Source organism: Melanotaenia boesemani, chromosome 4 (genome assembly GCF_017639745.1).
Source record: "Melanotaenia boesemani isolate fMelBoe1 chromosome 4, fMelBoe1.pri, whole genome shotgun sequence".
In the NCBI taxonomy this organism is placed as follows: Eukaryota; Metazoa; Chordata; class Actinopteri; order Atheriniformes; family Melanotaeniidae; genus Melanotaenia; species Melanotaenia boesemani.
Genome location: NC_055685.1, coordinates 30,408,961 through 30,433,212, shown reverse-complemented (window position 1 = coordinate 30,433,212; position 24,252 = coordinate 30,408,961). Strand labels below are relative to the sequence as shown.

Genomic DNA, 24,252 nt, shown 5'->3' with positions numbered 1-24,252 from the left:
TCTGCCCTTGGTATGAGAGCTTTGGTTATGTGCTTTGTTTTGTGATTAGAAGAACTTAGTTTAGAGTAGATCTCCCACAGTGTTAAAACTGTTTGGGCTTTTGTGTTCTCCTTTTGTGGTATTGACTGATAGTCTTGTTTTTCTTTTGTGTGATAAGTCTTAAAGCCCTTTTGGCTTCTCCCTTAGTTATATTTTGTTTAGTGGTAAAATTAGAATGTGTTGGGCTAGTTAGGATTGTAGTGGTTTCTTTTGGTTAAAATGTAGGTATTGGAGCTGCTTCACCTTTTTGTTGCTATATAGATTACTTGGCCAGTTTTTGGTTGGTTGTTGTTTTTTTTTTTTTTTTTATCAGCTTTGCTTTTACTGGCTTGTTTTGAGTTAACTTCAGAAAATAGTTCTTATATTGATTTCTTAATTTAAGCAGCTTCACTATCCCCAGAACTTAATTCACCACCGGTTGTCTTTGGATTTATCCTCATTCCCACTTGTATCAATAAATTCTGTTATCTCCCGGTTTTACATCTGTCCACAATTCTCATTCTTTTGTTACATCCATCATACCCCTGTACTGGGTCGTAACAGGCTCCTTTGACTCATTAAGGCTCTGAAGGGCCTCAAATTTAAAATCTCCAAAGCCAACAAGGGGCTGTCCCTCCTGACCAGGCTGGAGAGCCTTCACCCTTGCCTCCTCCAACGCCTGGTGGAACCTGAATGCCTCCACAAAATCATGGTAAGCTGAGGAGTAGCGGGTGAGGGTGTCCTGCAAACACATAGAGTAACACTAAAACCATTAGAAGGAAGATAACTAATACCTGAGGCTGGCAGATTTTACCTGCCTCCACCTCCTCCGGTGTCTTGGCCTTTTCAGCTGCCTTTACTTTCCTTCTGCTGAGGTACGCTTGGGCCTCCGTAGAGGCCTTCAGCATGAGGTTGGATGCTCCATCTGAACAGAGTGGAAGAAGTCAGAACAGGAGGTGTGTGGAGCTGTAATGACATGAAAACTATAGTACAATGACATTTACAGTTCAGATAAACATCTGTGCTGTCTGTAAATCAGAGAGGAGAGAACACGGTGAAGTTGGAGGAAAACCTGATGGTGTCATTAACCATACCTCAGACAGACTTTATTAATCACATTTAATCTTTCCGGATGTTCCTCCATCTTTAGCAGTCATGAGTTGACTGAGCAGCTGAATGTACAGCAAAATGATGAGCAGCCCGACAGATTATGTTAAACTCATCAACGTTGCAGTCTCATATTGATCATGTCTTCATGAATCAGTACTGATCAGTACAGTAAAGACCATAATGACGTCACGCATTACGTCTCAGTCCCGTTACAGGAGCAGAAAAAACCCACTAATGATACACTAATAATTTAATGATTGCAAAAATTACATTTGAAAATTTACGAAGTTCTAATTCTGTTAACTTCGGCGAACGTAACTAGTCGTTTTACCCCATAACGTTAATAAATTACCACTATTAAAGAAGCATGCGTTTTATCAGCCAGATGTTCATCTGATAAAATGTTTAAGGATTAAAAACATAAAATAAACAAATAAATAAATAAATGAATGAATGAATAAAAAGTTAATGCAAACTGTCGAGATGCAAAGAGTTCAGAGAAGTGTCGCCAGCAAGGTGGGAGGGTGACTGAGATAAATTGGAACAAATCCAGCTTTCTGATTGGAGGAACAAAAGTTTGATACTTGAAATTGGAACAAATTGGGCCATTTTATTGGTTGTCGGTTCTGGCGCTAAACCGGATGTTGTGCGCTGATTGGAGAGGGCGGGACTTACAATTTGGAACGTTTGGGAAAGCGAAGATTGACTTTGAGGTGCAAGTAAACCGGATCTTCTCTGGTTTCGTTGACTCATACAGGCTCTGCGGGGTCTCATATTTAAAGTCCCCAAAGCCAACAAGGGGCAGTCCAAAGTCAGGGCAGGCTGAGTAACAGGTGTGGCCGACCTGTGAACATACAAAGTAATCTTAAAACCATCAGACTGAATTTGGAACTGAGGCTGGCAGACTCTACTTGGCCATCAGCAAGGACTGAGACCACATCATTTCTTGCGCCATCTAGTAGGAGTAAACCAGAATCACAGAGAAGAAGTCGGTAGGACTTCATCACATTATACTGGCCAAACTGGACCTTCCACCACCAGCTACCTTGCCATTGTGTGGAGTTGGTGACCTCGCCGCTCTCTCTGGTGACATAGGCTCCTCCAGTATTTTGGACCTGTCAGAGCTTTTTTGTTTTGACCCAAAGCTTAGGCCTCTGTAGATGCCTTTAGTGTTAGGGTTTCACTAGTGGTCCTTATGAATGTTGGATTTTCCATCTGAACAGAGAAAAGGAGAGTCAGTGGAAGAAGCCAGAACAGGGCAGGCTGAGGAGCCTCCTCCTGCAATAAAATGACAAAATAATGATGTTGGATATAGAAACGCAGAAAGGAAAATACACCACAGTATGATTGGAGGAAAATCTGATGCTGTAATTAGCAACACTTCAAACTGGCTTCATTTTAATCATGTGTAATATTTTCCAGAAGTTCCTCCATCTTTAAGCAGCAGACATGAGTTGGCTGAACAGCTGACTGTACAGACAGTGAAAGGATGAGCAGCCCGACAGATAAGTCACATTAATCAATGTTCGAGTCTCGTATTGATCAACGAGAATCATGAATCAATACTGCTCAGTACCAACTTCATTGTGTGTGTGTTCGTTTCATATCGATATATCACCAAACCACCACTGATAAAGAAGCAACAGTCGTGTCATTCATACACCCATGTGCTTTATAAGGAAAAATCCTGAAGGAATTACTGATAAAGGTAGTTAGAAACTATCTAAAAACGCAGAGAGAAGAGCAAAGTGCCACTAGCGGCGTGGGAGGATCGCTGATAAAAATTGGAACAAATCCGGCTCTCTGATTGGATGCACAAAAGTTTGATTCTCGAAATTGGAACAAATCGAGACATTTCATTGGTTGTTGGCCCAGGGGAGTTAAAGAGGCTTCGGAGAGGTGCGGGAAACTCTGGTTCGAATCCCACAGATGACAAGAGCCGAGACACATTCTCAAAAACTTGGAGGTGACCTGAAATGCCATTACAGTGCGATGGTGAAGTGAAAAGTATGCATGTGTGTCATGTCAGTGGTTCAGAAACAGGTTATCTGGTGTTGAATAGATTCATAATAACTGATCCTGTTTCCCTACTGCACCAAAGCTTGTCTCTGACTTTAGCAGAATGTGTGTTGTGATTTCATTTTTATTCATTTTCTTGTCACTGAAAACTCTCATCTCATCATTTTGTACAAATTACAGGAGACCTGACCCAGTTTGCCCCTCGTTGCAGCAGACACTGAGTAAAGAAGGTTCCTGCTTTTAAATTCTTGGAGGTCCTCATCTCTGAGGACCTGTTCCAATCAGTAAATGGTAGGATTCTGATTCAGAGAGCTCGGAAGGAACAGACCGGAACAGGAGCTGCTCCACCATCCAGAACATCCTGACATACTCCATCCCTGTCTGGTGTCTCTGACCACCTGCTGCTTTCTGGTAAAATGTTCAGGAGCATCAGAGGCAGGACTCACAGACTGAAAGCAGTAAGCTGCTTTCCAGGATCATTAATTCACATGTAGAACAATTAAACATGTTCAATGTAATTTACAGTCATGTTGTTTTTTGTTTGTTTGTTTGTTTTTTACATTTTTGATTAAATAGAAGTTCTATTTGATAAAAGTGTTTTTTTGTTTTGATCTAATTTTTCTGTGTCCAGTATTGTAGCAGGAAAATGTCTTAGTTAATATTGTAAAAAAAATTCAAAACAAGCCAAAATTGTTGCAGATTTTATCTGGATGTGTGATGGAAACTCTGGATTTATTATTTAGGAGTCATTATTCTTAAACTACATCACATAAATATTTTACAAAGAACACGACCCACAACCAATTATACAACTTGACAAGATTTGTTTATTAATGTGAACATTAATGGAAACATTCAAAACATTAATGAAAATATAACAAAAAAAAAAAATATATATATATATATATATATATTACAACAATTATTCCCCTTGGTTCTTTAATTTATTTTTTGTTTCATCCCTCCACTTCTCCACAGTCTTTCCGCCAACAGCCGCATAATACAGTGTGACCAGTGTCAAATATTTTCAGCTGGCCACACTTTCTACAGGTGTACTGTGGATGGGGTCTGGCTCCGGGGGGAGGCTCCTCTCCTGCAGCCACAGCCGCCATCCTCTCCCTATAGGTTGTGGACCTGGGTACAGGAAGAGGAGGCAGCACAGCTTGATTGGGTTGAGCCAGGAGAAGAGGGAGGGAGGGAGGAGGCAGACCGGGAGAAGAAGGTGGTGGAAGTGGAGGAAGAGGAAAAGGAGACGGACCCTCAGGAAGCAAATAGTTGAAGGGCTGTCCTTGTCCCACCTGAACCGAGGACAGCCCTGTTGCAGCAGGTAAGGAGTTGCTGGCGATGGCTGGAACAGGGATCCTCCTTCGCCCTGTGAACATGGTGAAAAGAACACAAGCTGACTTTAGACCTGAGCTTTCAGTACAACATGCATCAAATTACAGATGTTACCATGGTAACAGCTTCATATCAGCACACACCACTGCCACAGAGTCCTCTGGTTCAACTCGTACAGCTGAATGTCAGTCTGAGCCATCAGCCTCGGGCTTGCCAGCACCACCTCTCTGATGGCCACGTAGTCCGCCAGGATGAGGGACCACCAAGTCTTCAGGGTCTCTCCTGTGTGTGTGGCCCCGGGATGCAGACAGCAGAGCTGCTGCAAATGGCCACAACTAGACGACTTGCATCCGGCCAGTTTGCAGGGCCCGAGGTCTGTCCGAGCAGGCAGCTAGATGAAGGTGGAGGAGAGGATGGTGATGATAGGTGGCAGATATGATCCGCAGGAAGGAATTTAAAAACAAGTTTTACCAATGGAGACTCTCCTTCCCAGGACAGGAGCTGTTCTTCCCTTTGATGCCTTGAACCGCCCCTTGGGCTGCCTCTCCTGTTGTCTGGCAGGGTAGAAGACTCGCTGTTTATCACGCTCTCGCAGGCGTTGCCAGAGCGCAATGAGTCTGTCTACACTGCTGTCAGGTACACCCTGAAGACTCCTGACCTCCACCAGGGCCTTGGGTGGCTTCAGGACGTGCTGGTATCCCGGGTGGTCGTCGGGAACCTGGACCTCCTCCTGAGAGGAAATGAAGGAGAAAATTCTTAAAGATAAAAAACAAATTTAAAAAAGTTATTTCAATGTTTAAAATAATAATAAAAAAAAAAAAGACTGAAATATGTCTGCTGTGTAGATGTTACCTCAAAGTCTGAGGAATGATGGGAAGCAGGAGTCTGGCTTCCAGGAGATTTAGGAAAGGCATGTCAGTCAGGGGCAGCCAGACCAGATGGCTCAGACCTGGGAGCGTCAGCTGGATCATCTGATCAAGTTCCTACTGCTGCACGGGTGGAGAGGGTAGCTGACCCAAAGATGGTGGGGTCCCCCACATCTTCCTTTATACCCTCATCCACCTCCTCCAGTGTGGTGACAGCAGCAGGCTGGGTCCAAGGTGACATCCTCAAGCACTCAACCCGTCTGCTGGTACAGGTACTCCACCCCGATGAGCTCCCCTGAGACACAGCACAAGTTCAGCCTTTCCATTTTCTCCCAAATAATTAAATACACATTTTTCAAATCTTCTACCTGTGTATGCAGCAGGTTTAGTGAAATCCCTAACCATCTGAATGCCAAGCACTCTTTGGCTCTTCAGGTTAAGGGCGTGCTTGAGGTAGCCACCGTAAGAGTGCAGAGGCGTCACCTGTCCTTCATCTGCAATCTCGGAGGTGCAGCAGCTGCTGCGCGGTCCTCGTTCCACCTCACCTGTCCATCAACCAGGGACATCTGGAAATGTTTGGTGCTGGCTGATGTCCCTGAAGAAACTTTTTTTCCCCCCAGTTAAAACATCTTTGCATGAACTATTCTGACGTGAAGTTGACACAGTGACACAGAAAAATCATAAACACCTGAATTTACCTGGGATGAACCGGTTGAGGTGGAGGTGGATGGACTCCAGAGACATGGAACCCCTCATGCAGCGATAGACTGGCAGGTTGGCCCCACCTTTTATTAGCCGGCCAGTTTCAGTGTAGAGCTGAACCCCGGGGGGTCCTGAATACAGCTAAGGTGGCACCTCTGCATGCTCCAGATTTCCTGGACTGGGAGACCATCAAACGAGATGTCCAGGGTGTTGTGTCCTGCTGGGTCGCTGAAGGTGTCGGGGTGGTTGAGGAGTGCTGTTTCCTCAACTGCACTCATCTTCTACCTGCAGTGGAGCCTCCACTCCTCTCTGGAGTTCCGCTGGGTCACCTCAGCGTCCATCAGGCCAACTATCCCGTGCCTCTCCTCCAGCTCGGACCGCTTAGCCTTGGCGAGACGGTGTGTATCTCCGGGATCCACCTCAAAGATGGAGTTAGACAGCTGCCTCATGAAGGTGGGGTATAGCTCATGGCTCACTGTGGTGACACCTGATGCAAAGTATTGCATCAGGTGTTAGATGTCGAGCCAAAGTAGGAGCTGACCCCACTCCTGCAACAGACAAATGAAAGTGTGGACATATTTTCTTTTTATATCACTGGACCTAATGGATCAGTGGATCCTGGCCTTGCACTTGTCCAGCCGCGTCAGGACACCATAGCTAGTTTTCATTCTGGTTTACAGTCATTGTTGAGTGGAACACTGCAATGCAACAAGCAGAAAGTAATTCATACCGGAAATACGGCATCTGTCTTCGACACGCCGTCTCAGTTGCAGCAGTTACAGTCCACATAAATGAGATGGCGGTCAGGTACCCCGGCAAGTTGGTACTGCCTCAATCCGGCCGCCATCCTGGACAGGTCCTCGGAGCAGGTAAGGATGCTGATTCAGACCTGCCCATACTTGTTACCAACGTTGGTAACCCAGGCGGTCGTGTCAGACGCAGCACTTCTTCATCACCTGTACAGAGATTTCAGTGTGAGTACGTTCACAAGCAGCTTTAAGAAAACGTCATACAGCGATCAAGTGTGCAAACCTTCTTGGTGAAGTCCTTCTTCAAGATGGACCCGAAGGTGGACGTGATCCTGGCCAAGTACTGGTCCAACCACATCAGGATATCTTAGCTGCAGATGGTCAGCAGTCAGACAGGGGTGGCATTGAGGGCATCTGAGGAGGTGGTGGAAACTGCCCCCTCAAGGCAAGGAACTGCTTGCAGGTACTGGATCGCTCTCCACTTCCACGAGTCTGAGTGCTGCCCCCTCAGGGTGTTGTACAGCCGATTCGCACTGTTGCCGAGAGTGTGAGACCTCAGTTGTGCAACCACCTGGTCACAGAACAGCCTGCAGAGACAAGACACCAGCCTCTACCAAATGTTCACCTGCACATTAAAACAATAAAATACATGCATGCTGCAGCAGCCTCCTACTTGTATGCGAGTATAGCTGGAAATTGGCAGCTGTAAGTGGGGGGCAGCTGCCTTATGATGCTCTGTGACCACCCTCTGATCTTCTTCTTAAATGGCACTCTAGGTAACCAAACAAACCTGAAACAAGCTGATCATCAAGGATAAAGATGAATTCTTCATTTATCATGAGTTTCCCCTCACCTGGAAATGCAGGTTTAGGGCCCACCAGCTGCCGGACTTTAGCCTGCATTTCCACCACAGACAGAGAACGCCGTCCAGAAACGAAAGCTGCAAGTCTGAAATGTGACATCACGCTCAGTGAAGCAGTGTAATGAAGGGACATGTGAGGACACCAACATCAGAGCTGGAAACCTACTGAGAGGCCCTGCGAGCCTGGCTGGAGGCAGAGACAGACGCTGTGCTGGTAGCAGCGGTGGCGGCACTGGTGGTTGTGATGCTGCTGCTGCTGGTGCTGGTGGAAGCAGCAGCCCGCCGTCTGTCTCTGCCCTTCACATAGCGGACAGCGTTCTCCATCTGCGTCCCTGGAGCTGGGGCCTTCCTCCGCAGGTAGTTGACAAATCTGTGTGAGACAGAATGTGAGATGCGATCCTTGCAGCAGCTGTTTAATCAGCATCAGCTTAAGCATCACATGCAGTCAGCTCACAGATTTATTCTGTTTCACAGTAAAAACTAACCGGATCTTCTCGGGCTCCTTGGAGTCATACAGGCTCTGCAGGGTCTCAAATTTAAAATCTCCGAAGCCAACAAGGGCCTGTCCCTCCTGACCAGGCTGGAGAGCCTTCACCCTCGCCTCCTCAAACGCCCGGTGGAACCTGACTGCCTCCACAAAGTCAGGGTAGGCTGAGGAGTAGCGGGTGAGGGCATCCTGCAAACACACACAGAGTAGCGTTAAAACCATCAGACTGAAGATAACAAACAACCGAGGCTGGCAGATTCTACCTTGTTGGCCATCAGTGGGGACTGAGACCCCGTCCTCTCTCGCTCCTTCTGGTGGGAGGCTACCAGATTCACGCTGTAGCCCACGTCGTTTTCCAGAAGCCAGTGGAAGGTCTGGCCCTGGTACCGGCCAAACTGGACCCTCCACCGGCTCAGGACGAGGGTGGCGTTGGTGACATCGCCACCCTCTCTGACGACGTGGGCTCTGGCTTCTTCCTCCACCTCCTCCGGTGTCTTTGCCCTCACCGCAGCCTTAGTTTTGCCTCTACTGAGGCGTGCTTGGGCCTCAGTAGAGGCCTTTAGCTTGATTGTCCCATTTGGGAGCTTTTTAAAAGTTGGATGCTCCATCTGAACAGAGAAAAGGAGTCAGTGGAAGAAACAAGTCAGAACAGGAGGTGTGTGGAGCTGTAATGACATGAAAGCTGTAGTACAATGACACTTACTGTTTAATAAAACGTCCGTGCAGTCTGTAAATCAGAGGAGAGAACAACACAGTCAGGTTGGCTAAAAACCTGATGCTGTACACCTCAAACAGAACTTATTCACCACATTTAATCTTTCCAGATGTTTCTCCATCTTTAGCAGCCATGAGATAGCTGAGCAGCTGATTATGTGACATTCATCAGCGTTACAGCCTCATATTGATCATATCTGCTCGAATCGCTACCGATCAGTAATGATTATGATGACGTCATGCAAAGCCTGTCTATTCCGTCACAGGAGCGAATTAAAAGAAATGAAAAACAGGATGACACTTGGTTGTTTATCACGAAGCCGCGACAGCCTGTGTTTTCATTCATTCATTCATTCATTCCTTCATTCATCCATTCCACGGTGTTAAACTGACGTTACGACGTGCAAACCTCGGCGCTCGGAACAGGAGGCCGGTGTGTTATAAAACATTATTAAAACGGGGATTTACACCGTGTGAAAAGTTATTAAATGTTTGCAAACATGGCACTTAAAGACTGACCAAGTGTCAATTCGTTAACATAACTTTAGCGAACGCAACTCGCCGTTTTACGCCGTCACGTTAATAAATCACTGCTACCAAAAAGCCGGGGCGTATAAAACCCGAATAAAACCAGTTGTTAACCATAAAACTTGGAAAATTTCATTTAATGTTTGCAAGAAATGACGTGAAAATTGACGAAGTTTAAAGTAGTTGATCTGCTAACTTTGGCGAACGTAACTCGCCGTTTGACGCCATGACGGTAATAAATCACCGCTAGTGAAGAAGCTGCAGTTATACCTGCCAGATGTTCGTGTGATAAAATGTTAAATAATTAAAAAACATAAATAAATGAATGAAACGGTACTTACACACTGTCCGATGTGAGCGAGTTAGGCAAAGTGCCGCTAGCGGGGTGGGCGGGTCACTGAGAGAAATTGGAACAAATCCGGCTTCGTGATTGGAGGAACAAAAGTTTGATACTTGAAATTGGAACAAATGGAGCCATTTGATTGGGCAGCCTGCTCTCCGTTTTTTTAACAAAGTTGGAACAGATGCTGCGTGCTGATTGGTCAGATGAAATTGGAACAATTGAGGAACACGCTCATTCTTCTCTGTGGGGGGCGGGAGAGGAGGGGAGGAGGCCTGGCGCGGTGCAGGAGGTCGCAGGTTCGCATCCCGCACGGGACAGAGAAACAAGCGAGTCCTCAGATGCCAGTACAGTGCGCTGGTGAAGTGACAACTACACTAGCACGCTTCACCTGGAACATCTGGTTCAGGAACAAGTTACCTGGAACTCAGGAGTGTTCAGGAACTGGTTATCTGGGACTCAGGTGAGTCAGCCTGTTCGAATGACTGAGATGTGCAGGAAAGAAACCCACCACAGTGATGCGATCTACACTTCTGGACCCTTAATCTGTCTTAAATCTGTAAATCATAAATCATAAAAATGTGTTTGGACAAAGTCTACTAAGTTCACCATTAATTCCCTTGTGGAATGATTCAATCACATCTTTTTTTTTATCATTTCTGTTTGCTGCTGTTTTTGTTGATTAAATAAAAGCTCTATTCTCTATTTGATCAAGTTCTTCTTGTTTATCTTGGTTTCGTTTATCTTTGATTTGTATCTGGATGCTTGATAGAAACTGTGCATTAATGGCTCATTATTTGAGTCATTTTTAGTACACCATATAAAGATTTTACAAAGGACAGGAGAAATTATGCAACTTGACAAGATTTATTTAAAAATTCAATAAATAAAATGTAAATATAAAATAAATAAATATAAAATATGATATAATATATCAAATAAACATTGGTACATAAATGAAAAAATATAGAAAGTATGGAAAATTTATGACAACACACACACATATATATATATATATATATATATTTATAGGGGTACCAAGTATATTTTTTGTCTTAGTCCTTTTTTTTTCTCATTTCCTCCCTCCACTCGTCCACAGTCTTTCCACCAACAGCCACGCAGTATGCCACACCAGCAATTCGAGCGTGGCCAGTGTCCAGCCTCTTTGGCTGGCCACACTTTCTGCAGGTGTACTGCAGCGGCTGCTAGCGGGGTCTGGCTCTGGGTGGAGGCTCCTCTCCTGCAGCCGCCGCAGCAGCCGCCGCCACCGCCTCCCTCTTCCTGTAGGCTGTGGTCATGGGTACCGGAAGAGGAGGCGGCGCAGCCCGATTATCTTGAGCCAGGAGAGGAGTGAGGGAGGGAGGAAGTGCCAACACAGGAGCAGAATGAGGAGGTGGAGGAGGAGGAGGAGGAGGCAGACCCCTGGAGGATGGACCTGGCTCCTCCTCAGGGATGTCAAAGTCAAAGGGCTGTCCTTGTCCCACCTGAACCGAGGACAGCCCTGTTGCAGCGGGTAAGGGCTCGCTGGCGATGGCTGGAGCAGGGACGACGCCAGATCCCTGCTCCAGAACGGCCCTCCCCCACTTCCTCTGTCTCCCTGTGAACCTGATGAAAAGAACAAAAGCTGACTTTAGGTTTCTGAGCTTTCAGTGCAACATGCATCAGATTACAGATATCACCATGGTAACAGGGCCCGAGGTCTGTCAGAGCAGGCAGCTAGAAGAAGGTGGAGGAGAGGATGGTGATGATAGGTGCCAGATAGGGTCAGAGGGAAGGACTGTATGGAACAAGTCTCACCGTTGGAGACTCTCCTTCCCAGGACAGGAGGTGTTCTTCCCCTTGGCTGCCTTGAACCGCACCTTGGTCTGTCTCTCCTGTTGTCTGGCAGGGTAGACGACTCGTTGTTTATCGCCCTCTGGCAGGCATTGCCAGAGCGCGATGAGTCTGTCTACTCTGCTGTCTGGTACACCCTGAAGGCTCCTGACCTCCACCAGGGCCTTGGCCAGCTTCAGGACGTGCTGGTATCCTGGCTGGCCATCAGGACCCTGGACCTCCTCCTGAGAAGAAATGGAGGAGAAAATTAGTAATAAAAAAAAACAAAAAAAATTGCTTCTTTAAAGAAAGGCTGTCCCATGTCGTTTAAAATGAAAAAGAAGAAAAGAAAAAAAAGGCTGAAATATGTCAGCTGTGTCAATGTTTACCTCAGAGTCTGAGGAATGATGGGAAGCAGGAGTCGGGCTTCCAGGAGCCTCAGCAGAGGCATGTCGGGTAGGGGCGGCCGGACTGGATGGCTCAGACCTGGGTGCGTCAGCTGGATCACCTGACCGAGCTGCTGCAAGGGTGGAGAGGGTAGCTGGTCCAAAGATGGTGGGGTCCTCCACGTCTTCCTCTATACCCTCGTCCACCTCCTCCAGCGTGTTGACAGCAGCAGCCTCGTCCGAAGTGTCAGGGTCCAAGGTGACATCCTCAAGCACGCAACCCGTCTGCTGGTACAGGTACTCCACCCCCGATGAGCTCCCCTGAGACACAGCACAAGTTCAGCCTTTCCGTTTTCTCACAAATAATTAAATACACATTCTTTCAAATCTTCTACCTGTGTACGCAGCAGGTTTTGTGAAATCCCTAACCATCTGAAGGCCAAGCACTCTTTGGCTCTTCAGGTTAAGGGCGTGCTTGAGGTGGCCACTGTAGGAGTGCAGAGGCGTCACCTGTCCCTCATCTGCAACCGGAGGTGCAGCAGCTGCTGCACGGTCTTCGTTCCACCTCACCAGTCCATCAACCAGGAACGCCTGGAAATGTTTTACGCTGGCTGACGTCCCTGAAGACACATTTATTTCCTCCAGTTAAAAGCATTTTGCCACAAACAGTTCAGACAATGTGTAGCTGACACAGAAAAATCTGAAATTTACCTGGGATGAACCGGTTGAGGTGGAGGTGAAGGACTCCAGAGATGTGGAGCCCTTCGCGCAGCGGTAGATCGGCAGGCTGACCCCGCCTTTGGTCAGCCTACCGGTTTCGGTGTAAAGCCGCACCCCCTGTGGGTCTTGAATGCAGCTGAGGTGGCGCCTCTGCGTGCTCCAGATGTCCTGGATGCGGAGAGCATCAAGCAACGGGACGTCCAGGGTGTCGTGTCCTGCTGGTCCGCCGAAGGTGTCGAGGAGGTCCTGGATGAGGAGCGCCATCTCCTCGGCTCCACGCGTCCTCCGTTTGCAGTGGAGCCTCCACTCCTCCCTGGAGATCCTCTGGATCACCTCGGCGTCCGTCAGGCCAACCATCCCGTGCTTCCCCTCAAGCTCAGACCGCTTAGCCTCGGCGAGATGGCGTGCATCTCCGGGATCCACCTCGAAGATGCAGTGAGACAGCTGCCTCATGAAGATGGGGTACAGCTCGTGGCTCTCCGTGGCGACACCTGATGAGAAGCGTCGCATCAGGTGCCAGATGTCAAGCCGGACTACGAGCTGACCCCACTCCTGCAACAGACAAATCACAGTGAGGACGTTTTTTTTTTATTTATTTTTTTTAATATCAGCTGAAAAAACTTTTCCCTGATGCTTCCAGACTGCTTTTCATTCTGCTTTACAGTCATTGTTGAGTGGAACACCACGATGCAACAAGCAGACAGTAATTCGTACGGGAAACAAGGCAGCTGTCTTCGACACGCCGTTCCGGTTGCAGCAGTCACGGTCCACATAAATGAGCTGGGGGGCAGGTACCCCGGCAAGTCGGTACCGCCTCATCAGTCCGGCCTCCATCCTGGACAGGCCCTCGGAGCCCTCAGAGCAGGTGAGGACACTGATGAGGAACTGCCCGTACTGGTTTCCCACGTTTGTCACCCAGGCGGCCGTGTCTGAGGCGGCACCTGCTAGCTTCTTCGTCACCTGGACAGAGATTCCAGTGTGAGTACGTTCCTAAGTAGCGTTAAGACAACGTCACACAGCGATTGAGTGCACAAACCTTCTTGGTGGAGTCCATCTTCAAGATGGACCCGAAGGTGGACGTGATCCTGGCCTTGTACTTGTCCAGCCGCGTCAGCACGTCGTAGCTGTAGACGGTCAACAGCCAGACGGGGGACGGTACGGGGGGCATCTGAGGAGGTGGTGGAAACTGCCCCCTCAAGGCCAGGAACTGCTCGCAGATGCCAAGGTACTGGATCGCTCTCCGCATCCAGGAGTCCGAGTGCAGCTCCCGCAGGGTGTTGTACAGCCAGTTGGCACTGTTGCCGAGAGTGCGAGACCTCAGCTGTGCAACCACCCTCTGGTCACAGGACAGCCTGCAGGGACAGAGACACCAGCCTCAACCACATGTTCACCTGCACAATAAAACAATAAAATGCTGCAGCAGCGGCCTCTTACTTGTACGTGAGTACAGCTGGAAACTGGCAGCTGTAGGTGGGGGGCAGCTGCCTTATGATGCCCTGTGACCACCCTCCGACCTTCTTCTTACACTGACAGCACTCTAGGTACTCAGTGGCCATGAGATACCAGCCGTCAATGTCCAGGACCCTCCGGATGGTCCTGTACAGCCCACCCTTTGTCATGGACCCGTTGCACAAAGGCTGGGGGCATGTCAGCTGCAGGCGCCAGATCCTGTGGGGCATCCACAGGAACAGCCGACATGCGAAGAAGGGGTCGGGGGACGCGGGAGGCTGACTGTAGATCGGCCGGGGCTGGGGAGGTTACCACCAGAGACTGAGCTCGCTGGTGATGAGCCGAGGCCTCCCCGAGCTGTCCCTGGTAAACAGCACCCGGCCGATCCAGTCCTGCTGCTCTGCAGTGAGAGCTGCCCTCCAGGACTCTGGCAGCAGCTGGAGAGAGATCACGCACAGCAGCGTTAATGTCTGCCATCGTACAGCTGAGATTAGAGGAAATGGGAACGGGAACAGAAAACTCACCTCAGCACTGCCAGCAGGTGGAGGGGGATGGAGGAAGGCGGGGCCAGGCAGCTCCTCCCTCGCTGCGGGCTGCCTTGGTGCAGCTGGCAGTGGTGGCGTGGCTGACTCGAGTTGGGAGGACTCTGGTGCCTCTGCTGTACGAACCCCGATGAGGAACTCTGGAGGCTGCTGAGGGGCGGGGTTCTGTGGAATGGCCTCCAGGAGTTCCTCATCCGTGGGCTCACCCATCACAGCAGAGACAGCAGCGACAGAGGTGGAGGAGGTGGCTGCAGGAGGCGGAGGAGGTGGAGCCGTGTGGAGCGGGAGAGGAGGAGGCTGTACGCCAGAGGCTGAAACAGAGTAGAATTATTTTAATGACATGAAGGAAGTCAGCATTCACTACAAGCTAAATGAGGATGGTGTTCCAGAGATGAAGCAAGCAGAGGATGATGTGATGGAAAAAAGGTTATTCTGCACTGGAGGGAGGGATGCTGGAATCTGGGGAGGGAGTCGGGTGATTAAGTGGAGAAAGCAGGAATGGAGAAAGGTGTGTAACTACAAAGTGTAACTACAAAGCACTGTATTAGTAATGATTTGGCAGGTGAGCAGCAGCGACTCAGCACCCAGTGATTTTCAGCCCATGAAGACAAGCAAGTTTTAATTGAACCAAACTTACTGCAGCGTCTCCGTTTTGTTTCCTATATTTCTACGGTAGACAAAAACCAGAAGAGTCAACATCAATATAAACGTTTCTGTCAGTGACAACAGATGATGAACATCACTGTTACTTACAGCCCTCGATGTCAACTACAGCCTGGACCAGCTCTTCGTCTGTCGGTTCCTCAGGTGTTCTGGAGGAAAGAGCTGGTCTGAGGGAGGCTGGAAACCAAACAAACCTGAAATAAGCTTGTCATCAAGGATGAAGGCACACTCTTCATTTATCATGAGTTTCACCTCACCTGGAAATGCAGGTTTAGGGCCCACCAGCTGCTGGACTTTAGCCTGCATTTCCATCGCAGACAGAGAACGCCGTCCAGAAACGAAAGCTGCAAATCTGAAATGTGACATCACACTCAGTGAAGCAGTGTAATGAAGGGACGTGAGGACACCAACATCAGAGCTGGAAACCTACTGAGAGGCCCTGCGAGCCTGGCTGGAGGCAGAAACTAATGCTGTGCTGGTAGCAGCGGTGCTTGCACTGGTGGTTCTGCTGCTGCTGGTGGTGGAAGCAGCAGCATCCGCCGTCTGTCTCTGCCCTTCACGTAGCGGACAGTGTTCTCCATCTGAGTCCCTGGAGCTGGGGCCTTCCTCCTCAGTTGACAAATCTGTGCAAGTGAGACAGAATGTGAGATCTGATCATTGCAGCAGCTGCACTCTGCTGCTGTTTAATCAGCTACAGCTAAAGCATCACATGCAGTCAGGACACAGATTTTATTCTGTTTCACAGTAAAAACTAACTGCAGCCTTTGTTTTTCCTCTACTGAGGCGTGCTTAGGCCTCAGTAGAGGCCTTGAGAAGTGAGGGTCCCTCTTGTGAGCCTTTTAAATGTCGGATGCTCCATCTGAACAGAGAAAAGGAGTCAGTGGAAGAAACAAGTCAGAACAGGGGGTGTGTGGAGCTGTAATGACATGAAAGCTGTAGTACAATGAAGCAAAAAAGTCAAGCAAAAATGATGAGCAGCCCGACAGATTGTCACATTCATCAGCGTTGCAGCCTCATATTGATCGTATCTGCATGAATCGCCACCAATCAGTACAGTAAAGATTATGATGACGTCATGCAAAACCTTTCTATCCCGTTACAGGAGCGAATTAAAATAAAAGAAAAAAAAAAGGGTGACACTGGGCTGTTTTTCACGAAGCCGTGACAGACTGTTTTCATTCATTCATTTCACGGTGTTAAACTGACGTTACGACGTGCAAAACTCTGAGCTCGGAACAAAAGGAGTCCAGTGTATTATTAAACCCTAATAAAACACGGATTTACACCGTGTGAAAAATTATTTAATGTTTGCAAACATGGTACTTGAAAACTGACGAAGTGTCATAACTTTAGCTAACGTCAGTCTCCGTTGTACACCGTCACGTTAATAAATCACTGCTATTAAAAAGCCAGGGTGTATAAAACCCTAATAAATCCAGTTAACCATAAAACTCGGACTCGCCTCGTGGAAAATGAATTTAATATTTGCAAGAAATGACGTGAAAATTGACGACGTTTAAAGTCGTTGATATGCTAATTTTGGCGAACGTAACTCGCCGTTTTACACCGTGACGTTGATAAATCACCGCTAATAAAGAAGGTGCAGTTGTACCTGCCAGATGTTCGTCTGATAAAATGTTTAATAATTAAAAAACATGAAGAAATTAATGAAACGGCACTTACACACTGTCCAGTGTCAAAGTGCCGCTAGCGGGGTGGGCGGGTCACTGAGAGAAATTGGAACAAATCCGGCTTCGTGATTGGAGGAACAAAAGTTTGATACTTGAAATTGGAACAAATGGAGCCATTTGATTGGGCAGCCTGCTCTCCGTTTTTTTAACAAAGTTGGAACAGATGCTGCGTGCTGATTGGTCAGATGAAATTGGAACAATTGGAACATCGAAGAATGCCCCGCGAGGAACCCGCAGGAACACGCTCATTCTTCTCTGTGGGGGGCGGGAGAGGAGGCCTGGCGCGGTGCAGGAGGTCGCAGGTTCGCATCCCGCACCCGACAGAGAAACAAGCGAGTCCTCAGATGCCAGTACAGTGCGCTGGTGAAGTGACAACTACACTAGCACGCTTCACCTGGAACATCTGGTTCAGGAACAAGTTACCTGGAACTCAGGAGTGTTCAGGAACTGGTTATCTGGGACTCAGGTGAGTCAGCCTGTTCGAATGACTGAGATGTGCAGGAAAGAAACCCACCACAGTGATGCGATCTACACTTCTGGACCCTTAATCTGTCTTAAATCTGTAAATCATAAATCATAAAAATGTGTTTGGACAAAGTCTACTAAGTTCACCATTAATTCCCTTGTGGAATGATTCAATCACATCTTTTTTTTTATCATTTCTGTTTGCTGCTGTTTTTGTTGATTAAATAAAAGCTCTATTCTCTATTTGATCAAGTTCTTCTTGTTTATCTTGGTTTCGTTTATCTTTGATTTGTATCTGGATGCTTGATAGAAACTGTGCATTAATGGCTCATTATTTGAGTCATTTTTAGTACACCATATAAAGATTTTACAAAGGACAGGAGAAATTATGCAACTTGACAAGATTTATTTAAAAATTCAATAAATAAAATGTAAATATAAAATAAATAAATATAAAATATGATATAATATATCAAATAAACATTGGTACATAAATGAAAAAATGAAAAAATATAGAAAGTATGGAAAATTTATGACAACACACACACATATATATATATATATATATATATTTATAGGGGTACCAAGTATATTTTTTGTCTTAGTCCTTTTTTTTTCTCATTTCCTCCCTCCACTCGTCCACAGTCTTTCCACCAACAGCCACGCAGTATGCCACACCAGCAATTCGAGCGTGGCCAGTGTCCAGCCTCTTTGGCTGGCCACACTTTCTGCAGGTGTACTGCAGCGGCTGCTAGCGGGGTCTGGCTCTGGGTGGAGGCTCCTCTCCTGCAGCCGCCGCAGCAGCCGCCGCCACCGCCTCCCTCTTCCTGTAGGCTGTGGTCATGGGTACCGGAAGAGGAGGCGGCGCAGCCCGATTATCTTGAGCCAGGAGAGGAGTGAGGGAGGGAGGAAGTGCCAACACAGGAGCAGAATGAGGAGGTGGAGGAGGAGGAGGAGGAGGCAGACCCCTGGAGGATGGACCTGGCTCCTCCTCAGGGATGTCAAAGTCAAAGGGCTGTCCTTGTCCCACCTGAACCGAGGACAGCCCTGTTGCAGCGGGTAAGGGCTCGCTGGCGATGGCTGGAGCAGGGACGACGCCAGATCCCTGCTCCAGAACGGCCCTCCCCCACTTCCTCTGTCTCCCTGTGAACCTGATGAAAAGAACAAAAGCTGACTTTAGGTTTCTGAGCTTTCAGTGCAACATGCATCAGATTACAGATATCACCATGGTAACAGGGCCCGAGGTCTGTCAGAGCAGGCAGCTAGAAGAAGGTGGAGGAGAGGATGGTGATGATAGGTGCCAGATAGGGTCAGAGGGAAGGACTGTATGGAACAAGTCTCACCGTTGGAGACTCTCCTTCCCAGGACAGGAGGTGTTCTTCCCCTTGGCTGCCTTGAACCGCACCTTGGTCTGTCTCTCCTGTTGTCTGGCAGGGTAGACGACTCGTTGTTTATCGCCCTCTGGCAGGCATTGCCAGAGCGCGATGAGTCTGTCTACTCTGCTGTCTGGTACACCCTGAAGGCTCCTGACCTCCACCAGGGCCTTGGCCAGCTTCAGGACGTGCTGGTATCCTGGCTGGCCATCAGGACCCTGGACCTCCTCCTGAGAAGAAATGGAGGAGAAAATTAGTAATAAAAAAAAACAAAAAAAATTGCTTCTTTAAAGAAAGGCTGTCCCATGTCGTTTAAAATGAAAAAGAAGAAAAGAAAAAAAAGGCTGAAATATGTCAGCTGTGTCAATGTTTACCTCAGAGTCTGAGGAATGATGGGAAGCAGGAGTCGGGCTTCCAGGAGCCTCAGCAGAGGCATGTCGGGTAGGGGCGGCCGGACTGGATGGCTCAGACCTGGGTGCGTCAGCTGGATCACCTGACCGAGCTGCTGCAAGGGTGGAGAGGGTAGCTGGTCCAAAGATGGTGGGGTCCTCCACGTCTTCCTCTATACCCTCGTCCACCTCCTCCAGCGTGTTGACAGCAGCAGCCTCGTCCGAAGTGTCAGGGTCCAAGGTGACATCCTCAAGCACGCAACCCGTCTGCTGGTACAGGTACTCCACCCCCGATGAGCTCCCCTGAGACACAGCACAAGTTCAGCCTTTCCGTTTTCTCACAAATAATTAAATACACATTCTTTCAAATCTTCTACCTGTGTACGCAGCAGGTTTTGTGAAATCCCTAACCATCTGAAGGCCAAGCACTCTTTGGCTCTTCAGGTTAAGGGCGTGCTTGAGGTGGCCACTGTAGGAGTGCAGAGGCGTCACCTGTCCCTCATCTGCAACCGGAGGTGCAGCAGCTGCTGCACGGTCTTCGTTCCACCTCACCAGTCCATCAACCAGGAACGCCTGGAAATGTTTTACGCTGGCTGACGTCCCTGAAGACACATTTATTTCCTCCAGTTAAAAGCATTTTGCCACAAACAGTTCAGACAATGTGTAGCTGACACAGAAAAATCTGAAATTTACCTGGGATGAACCGGTTGAGGTGGAGGTGAAGGACTCCAGAGATGTGGAGCCCTTCGCGCAGCGGTAGATCGGCAGGCTGACCCCGCCTTTGGTCAGCCTACCGGTTTCGGTGTAAAGCCGCACCCCCTGTGGGTCTTGAATGCAGCTGAGGTGGCGCCTCTGCGTGCTCCAGATGTCCTGGATGCGGAGAGCATCAAGCAACGGGACGTCCAGGGTGTCGTGTCCTGCTGGTCCGCCGAAGGTGTCGAGGAGGTCCTGGATGAGGAGCGCCATCTCCTCGGCTCCACGCGTCCTCCGTTTGCAGTGGAGCCTCCACTCCTCCCTGGAGATCCTCTGGATCACCTCGGCGTCCGTCAGGCCAACCATCCCGTGCTTCCCCTCAAGCTCAGACCGCTTAGCCTCGGCGAGATGGCGTGCATCTCCGGGATCCACCTCGAAGATGCAGTGAGACAGCTGCCTCATGAAGATGGGGTACAGCTCGTGGCTCTCCGTGGCGACACCTGATGAGAAGCGTCGCATCAGGTGCCAGATGTCAAGCCGGACTACGAGCTGACCCCACTCCTGCAACAGACAAATCACAGTGAGGACGTTTTTTTTTTATTTATTTTTTTTAATATCAGCTGAAAAAACTTTTCCCTGATGCTTCCAGACTGCTTTTCATTCTGCTTTACAGTCATTGTTGAGTGGAACACCACGATGCAACAAGCAGACAGTAATTCGTACGGGAAACAAGGCAGCTGTCTTCGACACGCCGTTCCGGTTGCAGCAGTCACGGTCCACATAAATGAGCTGGGGGGCAGGTACCCCGGCAAGTCGGTACCGCCTCATCAGTCCGGCCTCCATCCTGGACAGGCCCTCGGAGCCCTCAGAGCAGGTGAGGACACTGATGAGGAACTGCCCGTACTGGTTTCCCACGTTTGTCACCCAGGCGGCCGTGTCTGAGGCGGCACCTGCTAGCTTCTTCGTCACCTGGACAGAGATTCCAGTGTGAGTACGTTCCTAAGTAGCGTTAAGACAACGTCACACAGCGATTGAGTGCACAAACCTTCTTGGTGGAGTCCATCTTCAAGATGGACCCGAAGGTGGACGTGATCCTGGCCTTGTACTTGTCCAGCCGCGTCAGCACGTCGTAGCTGTAGACGGTCAACAGCCAGACGGGGGACGGTACGGGGGGCATCTGAGGAGGTGGTGGAAACTGCCCCCTCAAGGCCAGGAACTGCTCGCAGATGCCAAGGTACTGGATCGCTCTCCGCATCCAGGAGTCCGAGTGCAGCTCCCGCAGGGTGTTGTACAGCCAGTTGGCACTGTTGCCGAGAGTGCGAGACCTCAGCTGTGCAACCACCCTCTGGTCACAGGACAGCCTGCAGGGACAGAGACACCAGCCTCAACCACATGTTCACCTGCACAATAAAACAATAAAATGCTGCAGCAGCGGCCTCTTACTTGTACGTGAGTACAGCTGGAAACTGGCAGCTGTAGGTGGGGGGCAGCTGCCTTATGATGCCCTGTGACCACCCTCCGACCTTCTTCTTACACTGACAGCACTCTAGGTACTCAGTGGCCATGAGATACCAGCCGTCAATGTCCAGGACCCTCCGGATGGTCCTGTACAGCCCACCCTTTGTCATGGACCCGTTGCACAAAGGCTGGGGGCATGTCAGCTGCAGGCGCCAGATCCTGTGGGGCATCCACAGGAACAGCCGACATGCGAAGAAGGGGTCGGGGGACGCGGGAGGCTGACTGTAGATCGGCCGGGGCTGGGGAGGTTACCACCAGAGACTGAGCTCGCTGGTGATGAGCCGAGGCCTCCCCGAGCTGTCCCTGGTAAACAGCACCCGGCCGATCCAGTCCTGCTGCTCTGCAGTGAGAGCTGCCCTCCAGGACTCTGGCAGCAGCTGGAGAGAGATCACGCACAGCAGCGTTAATGTCTGCCATCGTACAGCTGAGATTAGAGGAAATGGGAACGGGAACAGAAAACTCACCTCAGCACTGCCAGCAGGTGGAGGGGGATGGAGGAAGGCGGGGCCAGGCAGCTCCTCCCTCGCTGCGGGCTGCCTTGGTGCAGCTGGCAGTGGTGGCGTGGCTGACTCGAGTTGGGAGGACTCTGGTGCCTCTGCTGTACGAACCCCGATGAGGAACTCTGGAGGCTGCTGAGGGGCGGGGTTCTGTGGAATGGCCTCCAGGAGTTCCTCATCCGTGGGCTCACCCATCACAGCAGAGACAGCAGCGACAGAGGTGGAGGAGGTGGCTGCAGGAGGCGGAGGAGGTGGAGCCGTGTGGAGCGGGAGAGGAGGAGGCTGTACGCCAGAGGCTGAAACAGAGTAGAATTATTTTAATGACATGAAGGAAGTCAGCATTCACTACAAGCTAAATGAGGATGGTGTTCCAGAGATGAAGCAAGCAGAGGATGATGTGATGGAAAAAAGGTTATTCTGCACTGGAGGGAGGGATGCTGGAATCTGGGGAGGGAGTCGGGTGATTAAGTGGAGAAAGCAGGAATGGAGAAAGGTGTGTAACTACAAAGTGTAACTACAAAGCACTGTATTAGTAATGATTTGGCAGGTGAGCAGCAGCGACTCAGCACCCAGTGATTTTCAGCCCATGAAGACAAGCAAGTTTTAATTGAACCAAACTTACTGCAGCGTCTCCGTTTTGTTTCCTATATTTCTACGGTAGACAAAAACCAGAAGAGTCAACATCAATATAAACGTTTCTGTCAGTGACAACAGATGATGAACATCACTGTTACTTACAGCCCTCGATGTCAACTACAGCCTGGACCAGCTCTTCGTCTGTCGGTTCCTCAGGTGTTCTGGAGGAAAGAGCTGGTCTGAGGGAGGCTGGAAACCAAACAAACCTGAAATAAGCTTGTCATCAAGGATGAAGGCACACTCTTCATTTATCATGAGTTTCACCTCACCTGGAAATGCAGGTTTAGGGCCCACCAGCTGCTGGACTTTAGCCTGCATTTCCATCGCAGACAGAGAACGCCGTCCAGAAACGAAAGCTGCAAATCTGAAATGTGACATCACACTCAGTGAAGCAGTGTAATGAAGGGACGTGAGGACACCAACATCAGAGCTGGAAACCTACTGAGAGGCCCTGCGAGCCTGGCTGGAGGCAGAAACTAATGCTGTGCTGGTAGCAGCGGTGCTTGCACTGGTGGTTCTGCTGCTGCTGGTGGTGGAAGCAGCAGCATCCGCCGTCTGTCTCTGCCCTTCACGTAGCGGACAGTGTTCTCCATCTGAGTCCCTGGAGCTGGGGCCTTCCTCCTCAGTTGACAAATCTGTGCAAGTGAGACAGAATGTGAGATCTGATCATTGCAGCAGCTGCACTCTGCTGCTGTTTAATCAGCTACAGCTAAAGCATCACATGCAGTCAGGACACAGATTTTATTCTGTTTCACAGTAAAAACTAACTGCAGCCTTTGTTTTTCCTCTACTGAGGCGTGCTTAGGCCTCAGTAGAGGCCTTGAGAAGTGAGGGTCCCTCTTGTGAGCCTTTTAAATGTCGGATGCTCCATCTGAACAGAGAAAAGGAGTCAGTGGAAGAAACAAGTCAGAACAGGGGGTGTGTGGAGCTGTAATGACATGAAAGCTGTAGTACAATGAAGCAAAAAAGTCAAGCAAAAATGATGAGCAGCCCGACAGATTGTCACATTCATCAGCGTTGCAGCCTCATATTGATCGTATCTGCATGAATCGCCACCAATCAGTACAGTAAAGATTATGATGACGTCATGCAAAACCTTTCTATCCCGTTACAGGAGCGAATTAAAATAAAAGAAAAAAAAAAGGGTGACACTGGGCTGTTTTTCACGAAGCCGTGACAGACTGTTTTCATTCATTCATTTCACGGTGTTAAACTGACGTTACGACGTGCAAAACTCTGAGCTCGGAACAAAAGGAGTCCAGTGTATTATTAAACCCTAATAAAACACGGATTTACACCGTGTGAAAAATTATTTAATGTTTGCAAACATGGTACTTGAAAACTGACGAAGTGTCATAACTTTAGCTAACGTCAGTCTCCGTTGTACACCGTCACGTTAATAAATCACTGCTATTAAAAAGCCAGGGTGTATAAAACCCTAATAAATCCAGTTCACCATAAAACTCGGACTCGCCTCGTGGAAAATGAATTTAATATTTGCAAGAAATGACGTGAAAATTGACGACGTTTAAAGTCGTTGATATGCTAATTTTGGCGAACGTAACTCGCCGTTTTACACCGTGACGTTGATAAATCACCGCTAATAAAGAAGGTGCAGTTGTACCTGCCAGATGTTCGTCTGATAAAATGTTTAATAATTAAAAAACATGAAGAAATTAATGAAA

The 24,252-nt window shown here is 48.8% G+C and overlaps 3 protein-coding genes across 3 annotated transcripts; all 3 read right to left on the bottom strand.

Moving 5' to 3' along the window:
- Window positions 1-4,103: 4,103 nt before the first annotated feature.
- On the bottom strand, window positions 4,104-8,759 carry LOC121638027. Its single transcript, XM_041982447.1, has 5 exons — window positions 8,415-8,759; window positions 8,159-8,340; window positions 4,957-5,077; window positions 4,627-4,876; window positions 4,104-4,519 (listed from the first exon to the last, which is right to left on the bottom strand). The coding sequence occupies exons 1-5, from the start codon at window positions 8,757-8,759 to the stop codon at window positions 4,104-4,106; spliced, it is 1,314 nt and encodes a 437-aa protein (XP_041838381.1).
- Window positions 8,760-14,396: 5,637 nt separating this feature from the next.
- Window positions 14,397-17,306, bottom strand: LOC121638026 (formin-like protein 5). The gene is made up of 6 exons (XM_041982445.1): window positions 17,228-17,306; window positions 15,736-15,928; window positions 15,563-15,657; window positions 15,396-15,482; window positions 14,625-14,953; window positions 14,397-14,537 (listed from the first exon to the last, which is right to left on the bottom strand). The coding sequence occupies exons 1-6, from the start codon at window positions 17,304-17,306 to the stop codon at window positions 14,409-14,411; spliced, it is 912 nt and encodes a 303-aa protein (XP_041838379.1). The 3' UTR covers window positions 14,397-14,408.
- A 2,167-nt stretch (window positions 17,307-19,473) lies between these two features.
- Window positions 19,474-21,679, bottom strand: LOC121638025. Its single transcript, XM_041982444.1, has 4 exons — window positions 21,451-21,679; window positions 19,917-20,416; window positions 19,601-19,796; window positions 19,474-19,526 (listed from the first exon to the last, which is right to left on the bottom strand). The coding sequence occupies exons 1-4, from the start codon at window positions 21,602-21,604 to the stop codon at window positions 19,474-19,476; spliced, it is 903 nt and encodes a 300-aa protein (XP_041838378.1). The 5' UTR covers window positions 21,605-21,679.
- Window positions 21,680-24,252: the final 2,573 nt, after the last annotated feature.

Coding starts and splice junctions, on each gene's coding strand:
- LOC121638027 (XM_041982447.1), bottom strand. CDS start 8,759: ATGGAGCATCCAACTTTTAAAAAGCTCCCAAATGGGACAATCAAGCTA. Junction 5,078..8,158: donor TATGACTCCAAGGAGCCCGA/GAAGATCCGGTT, acceptor TGGCAACGCCTG/CGAGAGCGTGATAAACAGCG. Junction 4,520..4,626: donor GAGGACTCTGTGGCAGTGGT/GTGTGCTGATAT, acceptor CCATGTTCACAG/GGCGAAGGAGGATCCCTGTT.
- LOC121638026 (XM_041982445.1), bottom strand. CDS start 17,306: ATGCGAACCTGCGACCTCCTGCACCGCGCCAGGCCTCCTCTCCCGCCC. Junction 15,929..17,227: donor GAATGAGCGTGTTCCTGCGG/GTTCCTCGCGGG, acceptor TCACTTGCACAG/ATTTGTCAACTGAGGAGGAA. Junction 14,538..14,624: donor CACCTGCTGGCAGTGCTGAG/GTGAGTTTTCTG, acceptor ATCTCTCTCCAG/CTGCTGCCAGAGTCCTGGAG.
- LOC121638025 (XM_041982444.1), bottom strand. CDS start 21,604: ATGCCCCACAGGATCTGGCGCCTGCAGCTGACATGCCCCCAGCCTTTG. Junction 20,417..21,450: donor GTACCTAGAGTGCTGTCAGT/GTAAGAAGAAGG, acceptor GCTTCTCATCAG/GTGTCGCCACGGAGAGCCAC. Junction 19,797..19,916: donor CCTCAACCGGTTCATCCCAG/GTAAATTTCAGA, acceptor AAACATTTCCAG/GCGTTCCTGGTTGATGGACT.